The sequence below is a fragment of the Trachurus trachurus genome, assembly GCF_905171665.1.
Source record: "Trachurus trachurus genome assembly, chromosome: 17".
NCBI classification, from domain to species: domain Eukaryota; kingdom Metazoa; phylum Chordata; class Actinopteri; order Carangiformes; family Carangidae; genus Trachurus; species Trachurus trachurus.
In genome coordinates this window covers 31,294,452-31,315,059 of record NC_139900.1, presented here as the reverse complement: position 1 = coordinate 31,315,059, position 20,608 = coordinate 31,294,452, and the positions used below count along the sequence as shown (strand labels likewise).

The 20,608-nt window shown below is 41.9% G+C and overlaps 1 protein-coding gene across 1 annotated transcript in view; it reads left to right on the top strand.

Annotated features, from left to right (window-relative positions):
* adgrl2b.1 (adhesion G protein-coupled receptor L2b, tandem duplicate 1) overlaps positions 1–20,608 on the top strand; it is a gene marked incomplete at its 3' end in the record, with an annotated part of 126,447 nt that overhangs the window by 45,670 nt on the left and 60,169 nt on the right. The window contains exon 4 of the mRNA XM_083991109.1: positions 19,258–19,470. Within this exon, the coding sequence (XP_083847235.1) occupies positions 19,395–19,470 (76 nt within the window). The 5' untranslated portion in view covers positions 19,258–19,394. The remainder of the gene's footprint in view (positions 1–19,257; positions 19,471–20,608) is intronic.

The following is a 20,608-nucleotide window of genomic DNA, read 5'->3' as shown; positions in this document are numbered from 1 at the left end:
GGAGAGCAGAGGAGGGGGGCTCCTGGTGTTGATCTGAAATTCACACTCCACGCCGGGATCCATACAGGCTATTTTGGCACGGCGCACCACTGTAAGTAGCCTTTAAAAGCGGATGTTTTGAGTCTTTCAAGGGAGATGCTGGGTTATGCCTCACTGAATCAATACCATTTATTTACACTCCCAGGATAGGATAAGGCAAATGTCAGAAAACGGGCCCACGGGCTCCTCCACCAGTTTTAAACTGTTGACGAGATCAATACATATAGCCTTTAGTACATGGTGTTATTTTGTGGTGTCTGGAGCCCCTAGACTTTTTATTTAAATGAAGTTGCCTGGCCGAAGGATCATCCCAATGTGGATTTGAGTTATTCTACCTGCATATAATTCAAATTAACAACCCCACTAAAGGATGTAGTTTCTACCACGGGAAAAATTTGGTGAAAATTCTTCCATGAAGCTGTTTGAATATTATACAAATGACAGTATTGTTCCATTTCAAGATGTAGACCATGACAAAGCAGGTCCTGAATAAGAATCAAAAGCCTGTAGAAACCAAATGGGAGTTGATTTATAAGATATTCAGCAATGATCCTCAGCGTGATAACATGGTGAAAAAACAAGAGCTCACACAAACATCTCCACCCAGTCCAGGACAGGAGCTAAGTAGTTGGATGTCAGTTACTGTCTCCATTTACTTCTCCATTTTGCGGCTATAAAATAAGATCATTTCACAGGGCATGTATAATTCACAGACCCTAGCCAGCCATGTGTGATGATGGGACATACACACACACACACACACACATTGAGTTTTTACAGGCTAAAGGAACCATATCTCATTCTCACGTGAAGCTTTTAGAGATAGGGCCACATACACTTCAGTAAGAAACCCCAGGAGAGCACGGCTGTGGTTGACTGGAATATCAAGGTTAAATAACATTTACACATAATCCATACCGTTAAAGCCAAATCGTGATAGTGCTGCAACATTATATAAGTCATACTGACAAGTTAGGAAACTGAGAGCTTCCTTGGCATATACTTATGTAACAGGATTCGTGCAGAGAAGTATGGATGGTGACTTTTCAAATCCAGTTTTCAGTCATCTGAGCGAACCCACAAGACAGAAAAATGTAATATTATAAAATGGCGTATGTTCAGTGTGAGAAATTGTCTTGCCACCAGATGAATTGAAACATATTTTGGCCATGGTGGATAAGTTTTTGTGTCACGCCACCCTTTTTTTTTGGAACACCAGACAAAAAGTCTCCACCCTTCCAATTGGCTGCAATGGGATGTTTCACTGGTGCATGTAGATGTTGCACTTTGAATATCCTGCATTTCAGCTGGGCCCGTCTCTCGAAAAACAAAATGCTGGGACAGAGGATGGTAGGAATTCAAAGAAAGAGAGAGAGAAACGGGGGAGGAGGAGGGGTGTGCCTCCACCCTCCACCCTCTCTCTCTCTCTCTCTGTACCTCCACCACTCCTTCTCTCGCTGGCCCCCAGACGTGCTGGTTTGGTCCATTTGTCTGTGTTGTCTTGGGAGGAAGTGCCATCTCATCTCACATTGCGCAAATGGTTTCAATGCATGCTAGTGTGAATTCTAGCGGGTTTTTGTAACTGCCAATTTCCATATCAAAGTGTCTGCATTTCAATAGGGAGAACTTGAGCTACCAGCCCCCTTCCTCTAAGCAGTTTTGTTCTGATGGAGTGCTGCTGCCGCTGCTTGCTGGTGGTAGAGGCTACTCACAGAATTGCTGGACACTGCAGTTGGTTATGTGTGTGTGTATGTGTGAGAGAAGCAAGTGTTTTTGTTGGAAGCAGATTTAGTGTGGACTGGGAGAATTTGTTGGCCATTATCTAACACCAAAAGCCGTGTATTTAGTGGAAATGTTGGACGCCGTTCAGAGACGCGGTCATGTTAAAAAAGATTTCATCTGTTAAAACATTTCCTTCATATATTTTTTTTCCCTTGGCGCAAGCATAAAACATCAATAGAGGCTTGTATCTTATTTTCAGGAAGAAAGACGACCCTCTCTAGTGACTGTGGCGAGAAAAAAAGAGGCATAGATAAGTCGTTGAAAATCTATTTACACATTTTGACTGGTATTTTGGCTGCAGCAGTCTACATCTGAAATTCCCCTAAAATGAACTTGTTTTCACATGCTTTCCTGTAACATAAACGGTTTAATTCCACACTCAGTGAGTGCAGATGCAGAGCATTCAGGCTTTGTGACAGGCTCTGAGCACCTAGTGGTGTCTGATTGTTTTTCTGTCGCAGAGATAATATTTATTTCCCATTCTGTGCAGCTGTTGTTTGGCAGAGAAAGAATGTGTCAAGATGGTGCTTTTTTATTTAGATGGATCCCTTCTTTTTGTGTATCTCCTCTTTATCTTGCGATACATGACCTAATGTTCTCTGCAATCTGAGGTCATTTTGATAGATGAGAATAAACACTTGTATGCATTTTCAACCAGCACAAAGAGAAACAAAAAAGGCGCTTTCTTGTCTTTGTGCGTGCCCTTACTTTGAAAATAAGATCAGCATAGGTTAATAGCGAAAGAAAGTGCAGCGTGTGAGATGTTATTACACGGCGACAGGGAATTTAAATGCCATTGGGTGCGCAGCAGGGGCCAGTGGCCCCCTCACGGTCATCCTGCTCCTGGGTAATAACATGTACCAACTGCTCCACAACCTGCAAGAGAAAACAGAGCTTGTTCCTTCCTTTTCTTCTCTTTGTTGGGACAAAATAACACCACAACACTTATAAGGGGAAGAACTGGGAGGACAGGTTTCAGTGTTGGACCTGGAGAGCTGGAAGGAGAGAGAAAAAAAAAAAAAAGAAGAAGCAGGACCTCACCTGCCATCTTCACTCACAGTGGACGGGTTTGACAGCTGTCTTGTTCAGTTCCTGTGACATGCTTGCTGTGAAAAGTTGAACAAACAAATGGACAGAGAAGGGGGAGAGGGAGTGATTCATAATGGTAGAGGGGGCTGTTCTGATTGGACTGGTCTTAGAGAGGAAATAGTCTCAATTTGTGATATTTAGTGCATGTTCAGATGACTCTTATTTTCCCGTTATATTGACTTAACATCAGTTCACTACTTCTCCTGCCAGCAAGTTTTCCCATGTTTCTCACAATGACTTCTGACAAAGGCCCAAAGAACAGGGCTTTGTGCGTCATATATGTGTGGGAGGGGCAGGGCAGGAGCGATAGAAAGCAGACAAGAAAAAAAAAGCAAGTGTAGTAACTTTGTTGAGTCAAGAAAAAGTGAGAGTGGAAGCCATGCTGTGGTGTGCTGAGCCCAGCCTGGTTGCTCAAATTATTAAAAGGCTGCTGAGGAGGAGAGGTACATGTATTCAGCTCTGTTGAGGCAGCTATCGGAGGAGAAATTGGCATCGGTGCTCTCTCTCTCTCTCTCTCTCTCTCCCTCTAAGATGGATTTCTTCCTGGGTAAGTGTTGCTGCAAAATGGTCTGGAGTCTGGAAAGCAGTGTCTGATGCTGAGGGGGCTGACACCGAACCTGACATTTAGCGGTGATGAGGCCTCAAAAAGAAGGAGAAAAAAAGTCTGTTTTTCACATTTGGCCTGTTTGGAACTAAGAAGAAGAAGAAGAAGAAGAAGAAGTGGTAGGAGAAGTGGGGAGTGGATTTAAAAAAAAAAAAAGGAAAGGGCATTTTGTTTATTTAACAAAGTGCTTTTGGGTGAGTTTCTCATTTAACTGCAAAAGCCCATCATAACCATTTTGTGGCTTGCCTCAAAAATAAAGAGACAGATGACTGGAACGAATGATTATGCGTTAGGGTAGTTAACCCGATGGATGGATATATGGTCTCGCTCCTTTTCACTGAGAAAATACATCTGAGGGAGAAATATTCTCTCCCATACTACCACCTCCTGCGCTCTAAATGACAGTTAACTTTCCCCCACTGGTTTGAAATGGATGTTTAATCATCAACAGAGGCTTGGAGCTTAGGTCTAGCAGTCACGCTGGCTCTATATACACTCGCCGCCGAGCCTGCGCTAAGAAAGCTACCCCCTTGGTGTTGTTTAAGGACTCGCCGCTCAGAAAGAGAGGCTGGTTCTTGAGTGATGGATCATCAGAGGTCTCTTTGTGGTGTGTGTTAACCCTTCGGTGCGCGCAGGTCTCTCCCGGTTGGGGAGCCGTCGGCGGTGTGTGATGGATGTGTCCCGGGTCTTTAGGCTCCATATATCAGAAGATTAGCACTGACCTGTGAGTTGTCTGTGCCGCCCTCGGAGCTTCTTCTCCAACACTGGATGACATTAGCATATGAGGACACTGCTCTGTCTCAAGGGGATACTAAGATAGTGTGCTTTATTTGGTTCTGTCACACTACAGGTCGCAGGAAGTGTGCAGATTAAAGGCTGAGGGCTTTGTGTTGGCATTAGATATATCTGACAGGTCATCTGTCTTCCACTGAGGAAATGCTTCCCTCTTCTTCAGATTCCTAAATTGTATCATATAATTATCCGAGAAATTGAGGTTCAGGCCATGCTTCACCACAGAAAACATCTCCCTGTCCTCCTTCATGGTATTCATGAATTATATGAAAATGTAAATTGCTTCGCCGTTGCGGTCTAACATTGTTTCTCATTTTGCACTGAAGAGAAAGAAAATGGCACAGGTGTAACCGCACCGCCATGTGATAGACAGCTGGAATTCTTCTATTAAAAGCTTTCACACGAACAGCACAGGCACATTTGCTTCTTGAGAAACTAGTTATTCACTGTAGTGAAAGGCTAAATTAAATATTTTTTGAGGTTCTTTCATTAACTTCACTTTTGCTGCAGCCTCTCGTAAATGATCATAAAAATCCCTCCACACTCCAGAGTGCCTCTTCTCTCTCCAACATTTAAATGTCACCTCCCACACTATTGCTGGCACTTGTTGTTGATGTTGTCTTCATGTATAGAAACAATAAGCTACTTTTAAAGACAATTTTCAAGGGTGCTCGTCACCTGTAGTCTGCCAGCTCTTTGTCTGCCATATCTAATGGCTATTTGATGCCCTACTTGGTGTCACTTGGTGTCGTGTGATGAAGCCAATGTGTTTTCAAGGTGAGGAGATATTGTCAAAGCCCTTGAACGTTCCCAGGGCCCTTTGATTGGCAGGCGTTGTCACAGAAGATGAGAAGCGGTGGGAGTCACACAGCAAAGAGAATCTATTACCTAGGATGGCGAGGCATGCTTTCACAATGTGTCAGTGCAGTCAGCCATCTTGCTCTCTCTCTGTCTGTGGAATAGTCTCTCCGCGGCGCAATGAGGGAGCAGCTTTCAACTTTAATTTTTGTGGCTGCCATATGTGCTGTTATTGATGTTTTATACTCGGGTTTCATTCAATGATGAATTGTTGTGTAAAAGCACAAAAAAAAAACATTTAAGTGTTCATCAGTGGCAGTGTGTAATCCATTTTCTGATTGCTGGCAGTCAACATGAAAAACCAACAAACCCAAACAAAACAAAAAAACAAGGTAAATGGCATCCTTGAACAAGCAACGTACAACTAGAAAATTCAGCATTGGCCTTTTCTTGTGGCGTTGATGCTGATTTCCTCCATTTCAAAAGGCTCCTTAATACACAGAGAGGGGGCTGCGGGCTCTTTGAGCTGCACTGAGAGAAGGAACTTGTTGTTGATCAGCCAAGCAAATCAGATCTTGATATTTGAAGAGTGGAGTTGTGATTGCTAATCACTTCACTGCTGAGTTTTAATTAGGAGACTCATAAGCATTCTGTCATTTCTCAGCAGAACACAGTCAAGCATCAGATGTACTTAAGAGAACAAATAATTTGTTTTTTTCTTAGCAGTTGTGGCTACAAAAACAAGCACAGGTGCCTTTGTTGTACAATGAACCTGTATGTTCTTATGGAAAGTAATATTTCACTATGGCTAGGAGGGAATGTCTTCTAATTTGGCAGAAATGTTCACAAATGACCTGATTAGGTCGTTGTAGTCAGAGGTCAAAGGTCAAGGTCCCATTTTTGTGAAGGCGACATCGTCTGAGGAACATCTGAGGAACTTGACGACTTTCACAAGTGTCTTAATAGGATGAAATCAGGAAGTCATGATTTTCTAAATCCGAAAAAGGTCAAAGGTCATCTTCACTGTGGCATCACAATGTTCTCCAACTACTCAATACCTTTTTGTAAATTGCAGTGTAGCCTTCTCTGTAAACATTATACATTTAGATAGACATGATGTACCTGGTATTGTAGGCATAATTCTTGTTTATCTTGCATTGATTGAAAATATAGCAGCATGACTGTATTTCATATGAGCTCATGTACTTTACACATCATCTTAAATCATATCTTGACCTTATTAAGGGATAAAAAAAAAAGATTTATTTGGAGCACAGCAGCAATGCACCGAGACATTTTGTGTTTATCCCCGCAGAAAGCCTGAATCTAATCTTCAACTATTTTCTCGGAGATGGTGCTATAGATTGGACTGGGCTTATTTTCAATGGGTAGGTGTCTGTCCTGTGCTCCTAAGACCTTTGTTAGGACATTTTAATTACACCAGAGCTGGGTGTAATTGATCTAGGCTTAGAGGGATTTCACTGTCAATGAGAATGAGCCTGGGCGTTAATACAGCCGAGCAAACGCTTCCACCTCTGTTCTGCAGTCACACACACATACACACACACACACACACACACACACACACACACACACACACACACACACACACACACACACACACACACACACACACACACACACACTGACACTCACAGAGGGCTGCTGGAAATGAGAGGAGATGTGTCTTCTCATTGCCTGTCCCTTAATTCAGTCAGGCGTCTGTCTTTTGTGTGTTATGGTTAAATCAGCCTCGCAGGGCCGGATGACACAGCGGCGGTGCAGACGAGTTTTCCTCAGCCTCCACTTTAACATATCTGTTGCCAACATTGTTGCCACCTGGAGTGTCCTCTTACGGCGCACTTTCTTCATGGTTCCATGTTGTCACCCACAATCTTTAAAATTTTATAAGGCTGTTAGATAATGCTTCCCGAAGAGGGTGAATTATTGATGGTCTTGTTCGTATGAGTGGGACAGGGCAGGCTTTTAACTCTCTGAGCTGCCGGGTCTCTTATCCGGTAACTAAGGGACACCGCACAAACACCCAAAGGAATGATGTACTGGAGGAGGAAAAAAAAACTGAGACAGGGGGCTGAAAATAAAATAAAAGAAGCATGCATCCTTTACCCTACTGTTGGGCTCAGCCACAACACATGAGAAGCAGAGAAAAGCATTGCATCTACAGAAGGCTCCTCTCTGCTTTTGAAGCACTGAGAAGTGGTATATGGTGGCTGTGTATTTGGTGCTTACATTTGTTGTTTTTATATGGGAGCGCACGTACCACTCTGGCTCGTCTATTTTAATATTTTGTCGCAACAAATGTTTCAAGTTAGGTGCTTTTATTGAAACAGCATGCGCAGACAGTGATGTGATGTGATGTGACGTGACGTGAAGCTGTCAGGTGGAGAACAAAATAAGTTATTTTGTTTGAGTTTGAGTAAACAATTAAACTATGTAGCCACTCCAGCTGAAACGATTAGTTGATTAATTGAGTAGTTGATAGAAGGGAAATGAATTTGCAACCACTTTCTGGTAAGAGCGCCATCCACTCACTGTGGTGTCTGGATGGGTTTTCTCTGTTTTATGGTGCTGAATATCTGTGAGGTTTGGACTGATGGTCCGTCCAACTAATGAAAAAGACCAATAAAACAACAAGAAGGGCACATGGGCTCATGTATTATAGACCAAACTATTGATCAGGGTATTGTAAGAATGGATGATGGAGGTGGAGCTGAAGCCTGTGTATTGTTATATCTTTGCAGAAACAGTATTTACGACTGTTTCTTGGAAGCAGAAACCACACAACTGTTTTTAAAAGGGAGAAAGAGGTCTGAACTGCTCCTTTGACCCTGAATGACAAACTGTGTAATATGCTGCAGACGCCTCATGATTGTGTGTGTGTTGTGTGTCTCTCGTCTGTTGCACTCATAGCTGCATTTCAGTAATAGCCGTCCGTAACTGCTAAATACACCCGTGCACGCCGACAGCTGTCCTTATTCCTATGGCGGGCACTTTCGTCATTGTCCAGGTTCATTCTCTATGCACTTGCAAGGCCCTCCAGTTTGCATTACAATGGAACGAGCAGAGCAAACTCATGGAAATACTGGTAAGGCGTATAATTTGGCACACCGTATTGTCCCTTAAGAGACATTTTAGATTCCATTTTAACATTGATTTAGAGATGTGGACGTTATTAGCACCCAAATGATTCAACTTTTCTCCCAATCTCATTGGTTGGAACGTTAAAACCATTAAATCTTGTCAGAGTTCCACGATTGATGCCGTTTTTTATAAACATATCTGAATGTTTAGAGATTATTTTGTGTAACTGTGTAATATGTCTGCTCATTTTGACTTGCTGCAGCTCAGGGTCCCTGTGGATGAGTCTATCTGCCGTAAATGTTGGAGACATTTCAGAACCACTGGAAAAATCTGCAGTGGTCTATCTTTGAAAATGAAAATGAAGAGGTTTACAGCTGAATCAGGGGCAGTAACTCTTAAATAATAACCACGAGAGTGTGTTGGGGAAGACAGGAAAAGAACAGGAAAGGAATTATGTACAAAGAAACAAGAAAAACAAGTCCAGCCAGCTCCCATTTCCCACAAGAAATGCTGCAGATTGATGCCTGTGTTTTGGTCTCCAAAGGAACAGACAGAGTGTGTGGATAAATGAATAGAAATCAACACTGAGAAGAAATGACTTTGAATTGAAAACAAGCACGAAACCCACCCAGGCCTACAGCGGGTGTGTGCATATTAAGTCCATGGCTCATTTCCAACTCAATACAGCCAAATGGTAGAGCCGGGCAATATGGCTAAAAGATATTAGCTTGATATTTTAAGCCGCAGTGAAATACTGCATCTCCAGAGAAGGATTTTTTCTAATCAGTGCAGTAATTCAGAATAATCAGTCTGGAATAAACACTGTATTTGTGTGATGTGACCAGACTCGCACAGTATCAACATGAAGTATTTTTAATTATGTTTCAGATAAATAGATTTTTTTAAAAAAAGAAAAGAAAATCATAATCAGGTTCAGCTGTCCTTACCTGGATCTACCATGAACTTAATACTGTTTTGCAGCTATCTCTGAAACATTCACAGAATATTTTTACTACTAATTCCAAACACACACACACACACACACACACACACACACACACACACACACACACACACACACACACACACACACACACACACACACACACACACACACACACACACACACACACACACACACACACACACACACACACACACACACACAGTGAACAGGTTATCGAACACCTAAATAATAATAAATAAATAAATAAATAAATTTAACACATTTTCAGTTGCGTCCACGGTTAATAATATCTAGTGAAATCAGTTATGCGCCAGCTTCAAAAGAGGCTAATCATCTTATTTTAGTCTGAAATCATGAACAGTCATCACTTGAAACGCTGCTCATTGGCCACAGAAGCTAAAGTAATTGGGAACAGTCTGACAGTCACACCGTCTGCATTTGTGTTGTGCAGACAGAATAGAAACCCTTTTTAAAGCTGCTGCACTAATCAATATTTGAATGTAACAGTGGTTCAGATGAGTAGTTGTAATGTGAAAGGGGTCGTGCATGATGATGAAGCTTAATCATTCAAATCTGCTCTGTTCTGTGAAACGTCTAAGTGTCTAGCAACTTGGCTGTTTGGGTTCATTTCACAGTTCTCACTGTGTCATTTTGCGCAGTTTTTTTGTTGTTGTTGTGATGAACTGACTTTACACAACCTGCTCAGCACCAAACAGCACACACACACACACAGTTTGCAAACAGCCGGTGAACATTGTGGATCCAGATAATTCCCCAAGGAGTTGGTAGAAACCAAACCAAAAAAAAGAAAAAGGTAAAAGAAGAGTCAGAAACAACAAATACTACTGCTTTACATCACAAACCTTCAACTGTAATAACGAGCGACTAGAGTATGAATTTTTCAGCATCCGACAGCTGGTACTATTTTGATGAGCTGAAAAAGTGTTAAAAGTTCAAACAAGAAGCATGAGTGTGAATCAAAGCTCACTGACACACATACACATGAACATATGAGTATACCTGGTAAACACAATAAAACTCTGACCTCAGAAACATGAAAAAATAACATCCTCATCTAAATATTATGTTTTTATTCCAGAAAGTAGTTATTGATGATGCTGATGCCCTAAAGAGAGCTTTTATATGAGGCCGAGTCACAAACAATGCAGAAGGTTACCTGATGTAAAAAGGAAAGGACTGAAAAATGGAGAAAAATAATTACAACTTTGAACGTTTCTCACCCTTTATCCTGATGCGTTTACCTGCAGTGAGAACCAGAAGATGTCTGTCGACTCTTGAAACGTGGCGGTGGGTCTGTAATAGTATTGGCAGCCATCTCGTGGGACTCATTAGGACCGACGATTACTCCACACGGTTTTGTAATGGTTGAGGTATATGAGGCAATTTCTACTGGACTACCGTAGCTGCACCAGGTGCTGCGGTGGTTTCATGAATTAAATGAAATTCCTGGTAAGGCCCCCCCCCCTCCCGTCACCAGATCTAAACATCATTTTAACATCATTGGAAATCCTGCAGAGTGGAGTGTGGTGTTGATTTCCACCTCCTGAACCACTCACACGACGAGAGAGACCGAACTTGTGTGAGAAAATTACACTCCTCAAGACTTTGCTCCACTAGCTCCTCCATCTGCTCATTAGCTTCCTGCTATTTATACAGTAAAAGGCTTTAAAACTTATTTATATACAGTTTCATACAGTGTTTTCATATGTCATGTTATGTGTGTTGCGTGGCTGCAAGATAGTGGCAATGATATAATGTATAGACTACACTGAATTATGGCGCATTCAAATACTGTTTCACAATGCAGTTTTACCCAAATTAGCGATTCTAATTAAGTTCAAATGAACATGTTTTATTGTGTTAGATTCAAAGCACAAAATGAAAACACAATTAATTTTCTTCATATCAAGGGCTGCAAGTTATGATTATTTTCATCAGTTCAGTATTTACTGTATTTCTTTTAAATAATTGTAAAATTATTTATTTCTAAAAATGTTGCTTGTCACAATCGTAAAAAGTTACCATCAGAATTTGGGAATGTCTCAAAATAGGAGAACAGTCGGATATCCTGAAATATTCAATTTACAATGATTTGAAACTGATTCTTACTTTGCAGAATGAAAAAAAGGGTAATATTGATTTTAAATGACTGAAATGAGGAATCATATCAATTTTTTTTTTACTAATCAATTAATCAACTAATTGATTCAATGCTAGACTATTATAGATTTGTTATATCATGATATTACAGAATTACCAGTGAAATACATAGCTAAAACAAATGGAGTTTGATACATTAGCCTTGCAGTAAATCCGACCTTCGTGAAGGTTACAGTGTTCAAGAGGGAATAATTCAGCTTCATGTCATCTAGGAGGCTATAGTTGAATAAGTGCTAGTCTACTGCTATCAGGGAAATATTCTTACTAATATTACTGCAGTGATTCCAGCTCTTGTGTGAAGTGATTTGTGACTGTGACCTTTTCGTTTTATGGCTTCCCACACTGAACTTGGACTCACGTTACTTCACAAATTCTCATGCAAAAATCTCGATAGCTATCATGCTGCCTCTGAGGCCACATGACAGCCCTGAATTAAGGCGAATTAATGCATGTCAGTCACTTCAGACACTGAATGAATGGAGACCACACAAACCGTCCACAGTTGGAATGCAGCCCCATTTGCTGATCATGCATAGGTAATGTGAAGCAGACCGGATTTTGGACAGTAAATACACTTTAAGTTGAACAAAACTTCAAACTAACACACTGCAGGGAGCCGAAACCAAGAGGATGAATGTATCAGTGTATGCGAGGGGAGCTGTGAAGTTGTCTGTGTGGCCATATAACTTTAAATAGTCTCTTAAAATCAACAGGAAAACGCACCGAGCATGAAGTGTAAATCCGCATGTCAGGAGAGGCACAGCAGCTTGTTTGGATGATGTGAAATATCTGCTTAACAGTTTATGTTCTTCTGATAAAAATAAAGTCTCGCTATATGTGACACAAGACACTTGGGTGACATAGCAGCTGTGCGGCTGAAATACAAGCAGGCGATGTAGATGCCTATATTACTGGCAGATGTGGAAGAATCAAGGCTGGTGTTACACGTGTTTTATCCAAAGCTGATTTGAGAGAACTGACTCCTCGTGATCATTATTTAATAATGTGGCCTGTTAAATTGAAGAAAAGAACAAAAAAATGACAATGACCTTGAGCTCACGCTGACAAAGGCTTTCAAAGGCGTTTGCTCCAAAACCCAAAGATATTCATTTTCAGCTCAGATATTCATGCAAGACAAGAAAAAGCAGCAAAGTAGAATAAGAATTTAGTGATTAATCAATCATCAAAATAGTTTCTTATTAATTTGTGGTTGACTGACTTTTTTTTTTGCTTTTTGCTTTTCATTTCAAGGGTAGTAATTAATCAATAATGATGAAATGTGCAAAAACTTCAAGGTAACTCTCATCAACTCTCACCTGGATTGATAAATATATAAGTAGCTACACGCCCCTGTAACCCTCCAGATTTATTGTTCTGTAAGTCCCCTCGAAGATTAATCGTGTTTCCTCAGTTTGCATATATTTTGAAGTGAAAACTTCGTGCTCTTTGCTTTTGGCAACAAATGTGTCACTTTGTCATTGTAGCACTATGTCAGGAGCCCAATTTGGATGGGATTAGTTTTTGCAGCGGGTGGAGATGGGGATGGGATGGGGTGGGGGACATAATCGAAAATGGGAGCATGTCTGTACATTTTTAGCTCCCATCTGAATCTTGCCATGTCAGTAAGTTTGTGTGGATTTTAGCGGCCGGCCAAATCTGGGACCTCCCGTGCCGGACAGAAATTACCTCTGATAAACCCCTCAGCTAGTCCCATCCGAAATGACAACCCTGAGATAGTTTGCAAATAATGTGTCATTTCCTTCAGGGTGGGGGAGAAGGACTCCACACACTTCTCTGGCTCCAGCCCCAAACTGAGATCACTGCGGTCCAGATGCAACATTTCTCCTCCTTTGCCGCTTTGTCATTGTTTAAACAAGTTGCTGTCAGTTGCGGAAATTATGTTTGATTGTTGTAATACATTTTTGTTTCGATGGCAGCACATGAATGGAGGTTCTGTAATGCTGGAGACTGATTACTCCGCTTTCTCCTCGCCTGCATGTTGTTCATTAACATCACAGATGTTACGTATTAGCAGTTACTTTACGTACATTATACTGAAAACTAATGCACTCTGAATGGGGCTATGCTGTGTAAAAATTTAACATGGTGTCAGTACAGTTTTCCCCAGGAGGTGTGAACATCAACACGTCTCCTGCTGGAAATGTGTTGAAGGGCTGAATGAATTAGTTGTGTGTGTAGGGGGGGGGGGAGGGGGATTGACGTTGCTAAGTCAATTATAATTTTTTTCCCTTATAAAAATTGTGCTCAAACAGTGGAGTGAGCTGGAGGTGAGCTGTGTGTTTGTGTGTGTGAATGAAGCGCATGCAGGGGAGTGCCAGATTTATGGGTGGCGGAGGTGAGTAGTGAAGCTTTCAGTAAATTTATGAAGAGACTGATTGAAAGGAAAAAGCTCTCTGTTTTTTGTGTCAGTGTGGAGCTGCTCTCTGTTCCTCTGCGGTGACCCTACTGCTTAACCAACTGCTCCGGGGTCAGCCTATTCATTTCAATGCCAAGCAGACATGGCTACTGAGCTCAAGAGCAGCCTGTAGCTGAACATAATTAAATGAAACGATACATGAGTCAGTTTTTCCCTTTCATATTATTATTGTTATTTCTTATTCTTAGCTCCATTTTGGCAGAAAAGATACTCATTGTAGAATCCAAAAGCATATCCGCATGCATAGCCAGCCATTGTTTACATAATAAAGTCAGCTGAAAGTGATTAGTCGATTAATCAGGTGTGTGTCAGAGAAATAATCTCCAGCGGTTCTGACGACGTATTAGTCATTTAGATCAGCTATCAATATGCCAAACATGCAGCGTTTGCATCTTGTCAAACAGGAGCAGTAATGATGATGAAATAAGTAGCAGGCACAGACTCATCTGAACCACTCCAAAGCTGCATTTTCCTAAAAATCACAACGTGACTACTGATTGATGAACTAGACAGAGATAATAAGTGGAGCGGGTTTTTTTTTCAGGCAGATTCCATTATTCCGTTGACAAGTGATTTCAGCTACGAACCTCGTCGGAAACATCCACTTTTACCCTTTTTTTGCGGGGGTCTGCTCCTCCACACAGCTCCTTTGAACACACCACCACCTCTTCATTTTGCTTGACACTAACCTGGTGGTTCAGCAGGGGTCTTCTTTGTTCTCTTCACTTAAATAAGCTTCTTTGCTCACCCCTCTCTGTTTCACTACGTCCATCTGCCCGCCGGCACTCTATCTTATCTACTGCCTCAATCATTTGGCTGAGAGCCGCTAAACACACGAACTGTTGTGCGCTCTCAACAAAATGGTGAAGCATTGCACCTTTCAGTTTTTCTGTTTGGGCTTTTTGAGCTGCGCTGAAGAACATTTCAGCTTAAAAGCGTTTCCTTTTCCAAGGTCCCCTTTTAATCTAGCGCCATTTATCCTAAAACATAAAAGCCGCAGCTGAAGTAACTTGAATTGGACTTCTGCATGTTTGAATGCCACAGGAACTCATTCCGACCCAGCCTCGAACAGAAGTTTTCTGATCTATTAAACACCTGTAAACAAATTATTTGTATTAAGCTTTGAATCAAGCAGTAATTATAATGAAACAAGTAACACACACTGGATTTTTGGAGCTAATCCAAAACTTAAAATCAGTGTAGCAGTAGAAACCTCCCAAAAATATTCCAGCAAACTGCAGCTGAAAAGATTAGTTGATTAACTTCTGTAGTCATTTAGCATAAAATGAATATACTTTTTTGTAATCAATTGTTCCAGCCATTTTTAAAGCAGCCAAAAAATGTCAAAAGAAAAAAGAAAAACATTTCTGAATATCATTGGACATTTAATGATGTTGCCTTGGACCCTGGGAAACTATTATAGACATTTTTCATTATTTTCACTTTTTTTTCTCTCTTTTGGACCAAACTGTTAGTTGAGAAAATAATCATTAGATGAATCATTAGTTGCAGCCCTAAAGCAAACACTGCAGCAGACTGTACATGCAAAATGGAACAAAGCAGGTTTGGCTTTGGGATATCGCGTTGCTCTTAAAAGTTCAAACCACTTTTACTTCTAATCAAGATGAGCACTGATAAATCCAACATGTCCAAAAATAGCTAAATAGCCCAGAAATATAATATTTCACCATCATAGGAAACTAAACTAGACTAGAAAAAATTCACATTTGGTGGAAAATGAAAAAAGTTGTAATCTTCAGCTGATCATCTAATCAGGTAATCAACAAATAGTTTCAGCTACAAAAACATTAGAAAAGCCTTCACTGTTTCAGTGTGTGCAGCTGTAAACCACAGTTTATAACCTTGTTATCCTAATAGTTGTATATCTTATCCCATCTCTGTTTCTGGCAGTTGATGGCAACTTCTCTACATCAGTGATGGAGCCAAGGAAATGACATCATGTCCCTGCAGGGGCTGAAAGCGCACCCCTGACAGGACTGTCATGACAAAAGAGTTTCTTGGGAACATCAGGGTGCACCGAGGACAGAAAGAAAAGTGTCTGCAGGCTGTGTTTTCTTAGTTCCTGTAGTTCCTGTCTCCCACTTCTTGCCCATCAACCATTTTCTGATGTTTGAAATTCCCCTCTCACATGTGCGTCTTTTTTTGTCCTGAATGTAGGGCATGGGGGTGGAGCTGAAAGTTCTCCAAATTAGTAGTTATTCAAAGAGTGGAAGACGAATCATTGTGTTGGCAAGATGCAGCTCAACAGAGCCAGATCTCTATTTCACTTGTAGGTTTTCAGCTTACACTTGGACTTGCGCATTAGTTTTGTTCCAGTCTTACTTGATATGTATGTATGCGCTCTTTATCTCTCTCTTCTCGGCGTTGACAATTGAAAATAAATTAACATTCCTGGGCTTTATTTTTGTCTTCTCTAAGCCTGTGGAGAAAACTTGGAGGCGAACCCAGGAGGTCAGGCCATACTCACAGGCTGTCAATCCTCCTCAGTGACCCCACCGCCCCTTTCTTTCTCCCCCTTCCATTCTTCTCCTCCTCTGCTCTCCCTCTCCCATCCATTTAGTCCCACCCGGCTTACAAACTCCCAAAACTCCCCCCTTCCTCTCACTCTCTCTTTCACCGGACTCCTCTCCAGCTTGTGAGTGAGGCAGACACAAGCTTTGTCAAAGGAGCCTCACATTCATTCAGCCGGCTGTTGCACACAGCCTTGTATTTCATGTTAAGACATGTGGGCTGTCTCCTTCTATCCATTTATTTTAATTATGTTTTAATTGCTTGCCGTCCTCTTTTAAATGCTTGCTTATTATTTCTATCAGGCTGATGTGAAAAATTTGCTGTGGACTGTGATTTTCTCCATTATCTTAACTGATGATAGATTTCTCTCCTTGGGTTTCCACTGTGTATGCATAGGAGACAAAAGAAAAACAGATGTTGTGGATGTTTGCATACCATTTTTCATTTCACTGGTGGGATTTTTTTTTGTCTTATTTCCAGAAAGATATACTGTTAATAGAAAGAGAAAACCAGGGGGAACATATATTCTTGTATTTTGGGGGAAAAAAAGGAGCTCAAGGCGCAGATGAAAATAAATAAATTGTAATTAGTCAGTGGTCTTCTGGTGTATGTTACACGTTTGAGCTCATTAGATTTGGTGTAGGTGGCGACAGTTATTCATAAGCGTGCACCCTTTTATTTTCTACACATCAGCCTCAGTAGAACATGATAATCATTATGTGAAAATCGTTGGCCGAGAAACAAGTAACCTCAATTCCCAGGCTTCAGGAGTGGGGGGGGGGGGGGGGGGGGGGTGCCTGGTGCAGATAACTCCTCAAAACAATCTGCGAGGGGTTAACGATGCCTCACTTACCTCTTCAAACCATTTTCTGCTTGAGAACATCTTAGCCCCCTCCCCAATGATCGTCCTCCGCCCCCCCCCCCTGTCCCCTGATGTGAAATTATGATTCATCTGTCAGTACTTGTGTAAAGCATCTTAATGTTAATCGCCTAATCCTTTTATCTCAAGTCCAGACCAATTCAGTGCAGAAATAGCACCAAACAAAACAGTGTTTTAGGAAGATGAGCATGGCTGTGTCCTCCACCAGCTTAAGAGAGAAAGGAGACATGTTACTCAGCGGGACGACGGCCGATCAGGAGAAAGAACCCCGGGGTGTTGAGGGCAAGACTGCATTCGTGAGGCCTGGCTGGCTCTCGCCCCTGGTGTCTGCAGGGGCTGAGTGGCTCAGAATGCCCAGCAGGCCAGAGCGGCTGGGGGATGTCCCCCCAACAGTTTCCAATCTCCTCCTGTCAAACACCATTATGGTTACCCCCATGGCCCCGGGCCTCATATTTGGAGATGATAAATGGCTGAGGAAGAAGTCACATGCGTCCCTGGAGATTTGGAGCTCTGCCCAATATTGAACTGGTGGCAGTGTTGTTGTTAGAAGACTTGAGTATAAGCTGTCTCACTACACGTGGGGTGAGACTTCCCGTGGAGCGGAGCAAGTATCCTCCAGTTTTGGTCTTATCTGATCTGGTTCGGCGCCACTGGAAAATAAACAAATGGAAGACAAATAAAACCACAATTCCTGTAAAAACCACCCAAGTTTAACTGATAAATTATAAGTTTGCTCTATGTGCGCCTCCTTGGCACGGACTGTGCTGCACAACTGGTCGGGCCAGGGTGACCTCAAATGAAAATAAATACTCTCAGGCTGCGTCAGGCTAGGTGGAGATCCAGTTGGGCTTTTTATTCAAGCGTTATGCCCTGAACAGGCATTGGTCATGTATAGAATCAATCCAAAAGCGACTTAAATTATTACTCAGTATGCTAATGTGAAAGCTTCCCATGTTTTGTGGGTTTTCATGTTGCCAAAAATATCCGACCACATTAGTGAGGCCCGGAGAGCGATCAGAGCTGACTGCTCTGCTGCTCAAATTTAGGTTCATTATAAAATAATCAGGGTGGTTGACGGGTGGCTGTGAAGGAGCAGCATACAGAAATGGGAAACATTCACTCTCCTCTGCAAAGCTACGGCTACCAAGTGACGGATCCTGTGTACAATGTGGCTACATATGTGTGTGTGTGTGTGCCTTAGGGAGATGTTGGATAGCAACCACAATAGAATAAACAAGATACAATACATGTGTGTGTGTGTGTATATGCTTGAGTGGGTGTGCTGATGCTTCCCCTGCTTGTGCGTCCACATCATGCAGGAGTGTGCATGTCCTTGGCCGTACCATTGTGCAGGCATGCATATGAGAGTTTGATGTGTGCATGTGTGTGTGTGTGTCTGTGTGTGTGTTTGTGTGTGTGGCATTTCACATGTGACACAACACATCCCTCCTCGGTGTTTGATTTTGGTAAGCAGCTTATCTGTCTGCTGTGTTAGTCTGTCTCAGGCTCTAACCTTTTGCTGCTTTTGCAGACAAAAGGACAGTGTTTTTGCCACCCCTTGATAAGGAAGGGAGACAAAAGTAGCTCACAAAGCAGTCGTGTCTCTAATGGCGTCCTATGTGAACGTGTTGCCGGAGCGACAAGCATTCTCCCGCCGGGATCTGGGGAGTAAATGGGGAAGGTGGAACAGGGAAGACTGGGAGAATGAGGCAGTGTAAACATTCAGTTGTAACACACCGCCGAGCGCTGAATAAGTACCGAGCGCCAGGCACGCTATCTCCTTTTGTTTGTCGGCGCCCCCCATAAACACCGGGGGAACAAAGTTTTGATATTTCTTTTTGAAAAATGCTTTTGTTTGCTCAATCAAAGAGCAGTCAGGAGCGTTTGTTTGTTGGGATGTTGAGATTTTGCACATGACTTCTTGTGTTGCGGTGCTCACTTGCAGGAGCCAGAGGGAAAAACTGCACCAACAATAGCAGAAGCTGTTGGTGATGCTAAATCATGACCATCCATGTCCTCCCATTTTTCACACTCTTTCCTTTTCTTTCTTTCAGATGAGAAGATGACTGCTGATGCTTCTCCAAGAACTACTGATCGTTGACATCGCTGCAGCTCTCCGCTCCCCTACCGCAACACGTTGAACGACTATTATTAGCCATCAGGCTCCTGGATTGTTTGCACACAGCGCACAATGGCCTCTGCACTGTGGAGGTGTCCAGTGTTTCACTGCCTCTTGCTCCTTCTTGTTTGCTTTCACTTCTCACAAGGTAGGTAACCATGGAGTTGTGTTGCAGAAAAGTAGTTTGTAATGTGATTTTGGTCAACTTTTCGAGAAGCCTCTTATTATTCTGCTGAAATGTGTTGAATTTATTAGCACACATTGTTGTGGCCGCATAAAAGGAGTGAAGAGCTGTTATGTAGCAAGGTTGCCAAGTTCTTCTTCAGTGGTTTTACCCTTGGAGTTTGAAAAATGTATTTCAAACACATTATGCCGAACTCATTGAATATTCCTGGCAATCCATGGACACTTTCACTGACACATTTCCTTGCATCCAGAGCAACACTCACTCAGTGTGACAGAGTCCTTCCACTAAAGGGTCATAACTGTGGCTTTTCTGATGACCGTTATAATGGTCTGGGTGGACTTTGAAACTCTGGTGTGACAGAGAACTGATTTTTTTTTTAATTTGCACCTAAATCTGATCCCTCTGATCAGCCAAGTACACCTGAAGCCATGGAAAAACCAGGGCACTTCACTTGGTTCAGAGCCAATGTGACGAACTGTGAAAGAATGTGTCAGTGCTTTTAATTATCTGCAATGACATCCCAAGGCTCTTTTTTGGTTCCTTCCCTCACATTTGATTAGTACATTTGGCTATAATTACAAGTATTGTCACAAAACAGTTCCGTCTGTTAGAGAGCCATCAAAGCCACTGATGTTGGTATGTCTGCTTAATGATGATCATTACATTTCCCCCCCCCTTTTGTCCCATTGTACTGGAGAAACAAAGTAACCCAAAATCACATGCTTGTGTGCCAAGCATTGATTATGGATAGATGTTGAGGCACATTATTTTGAGGGATTCCTTTGCAGTTTAGAGTTTTCCTTTTTATTCTCTCTTGCTGTTTTGGTCTGTGATACATTTCTCCTCCAGTTATATTTAAAGTCTGGCTTTGGTGCACGATTTGTCAACAGAGACAGATCTCTATGGAGCAGGCTATCCCTGCATTCTTTCAAACAGAGATGCATTTCTTTTAGATTAGCAATTGTAGATAATATGGAAGAGTCTTTGTGAAGCATTTGAAGAATAGCCCCATGATTTAGCCAAGCTTAGAAACTGAGATGAATAGTCTTGTTGAATTTCTTAAAGGGGAACACTTCTTGGGTATGTAGAAAGTGCAGCT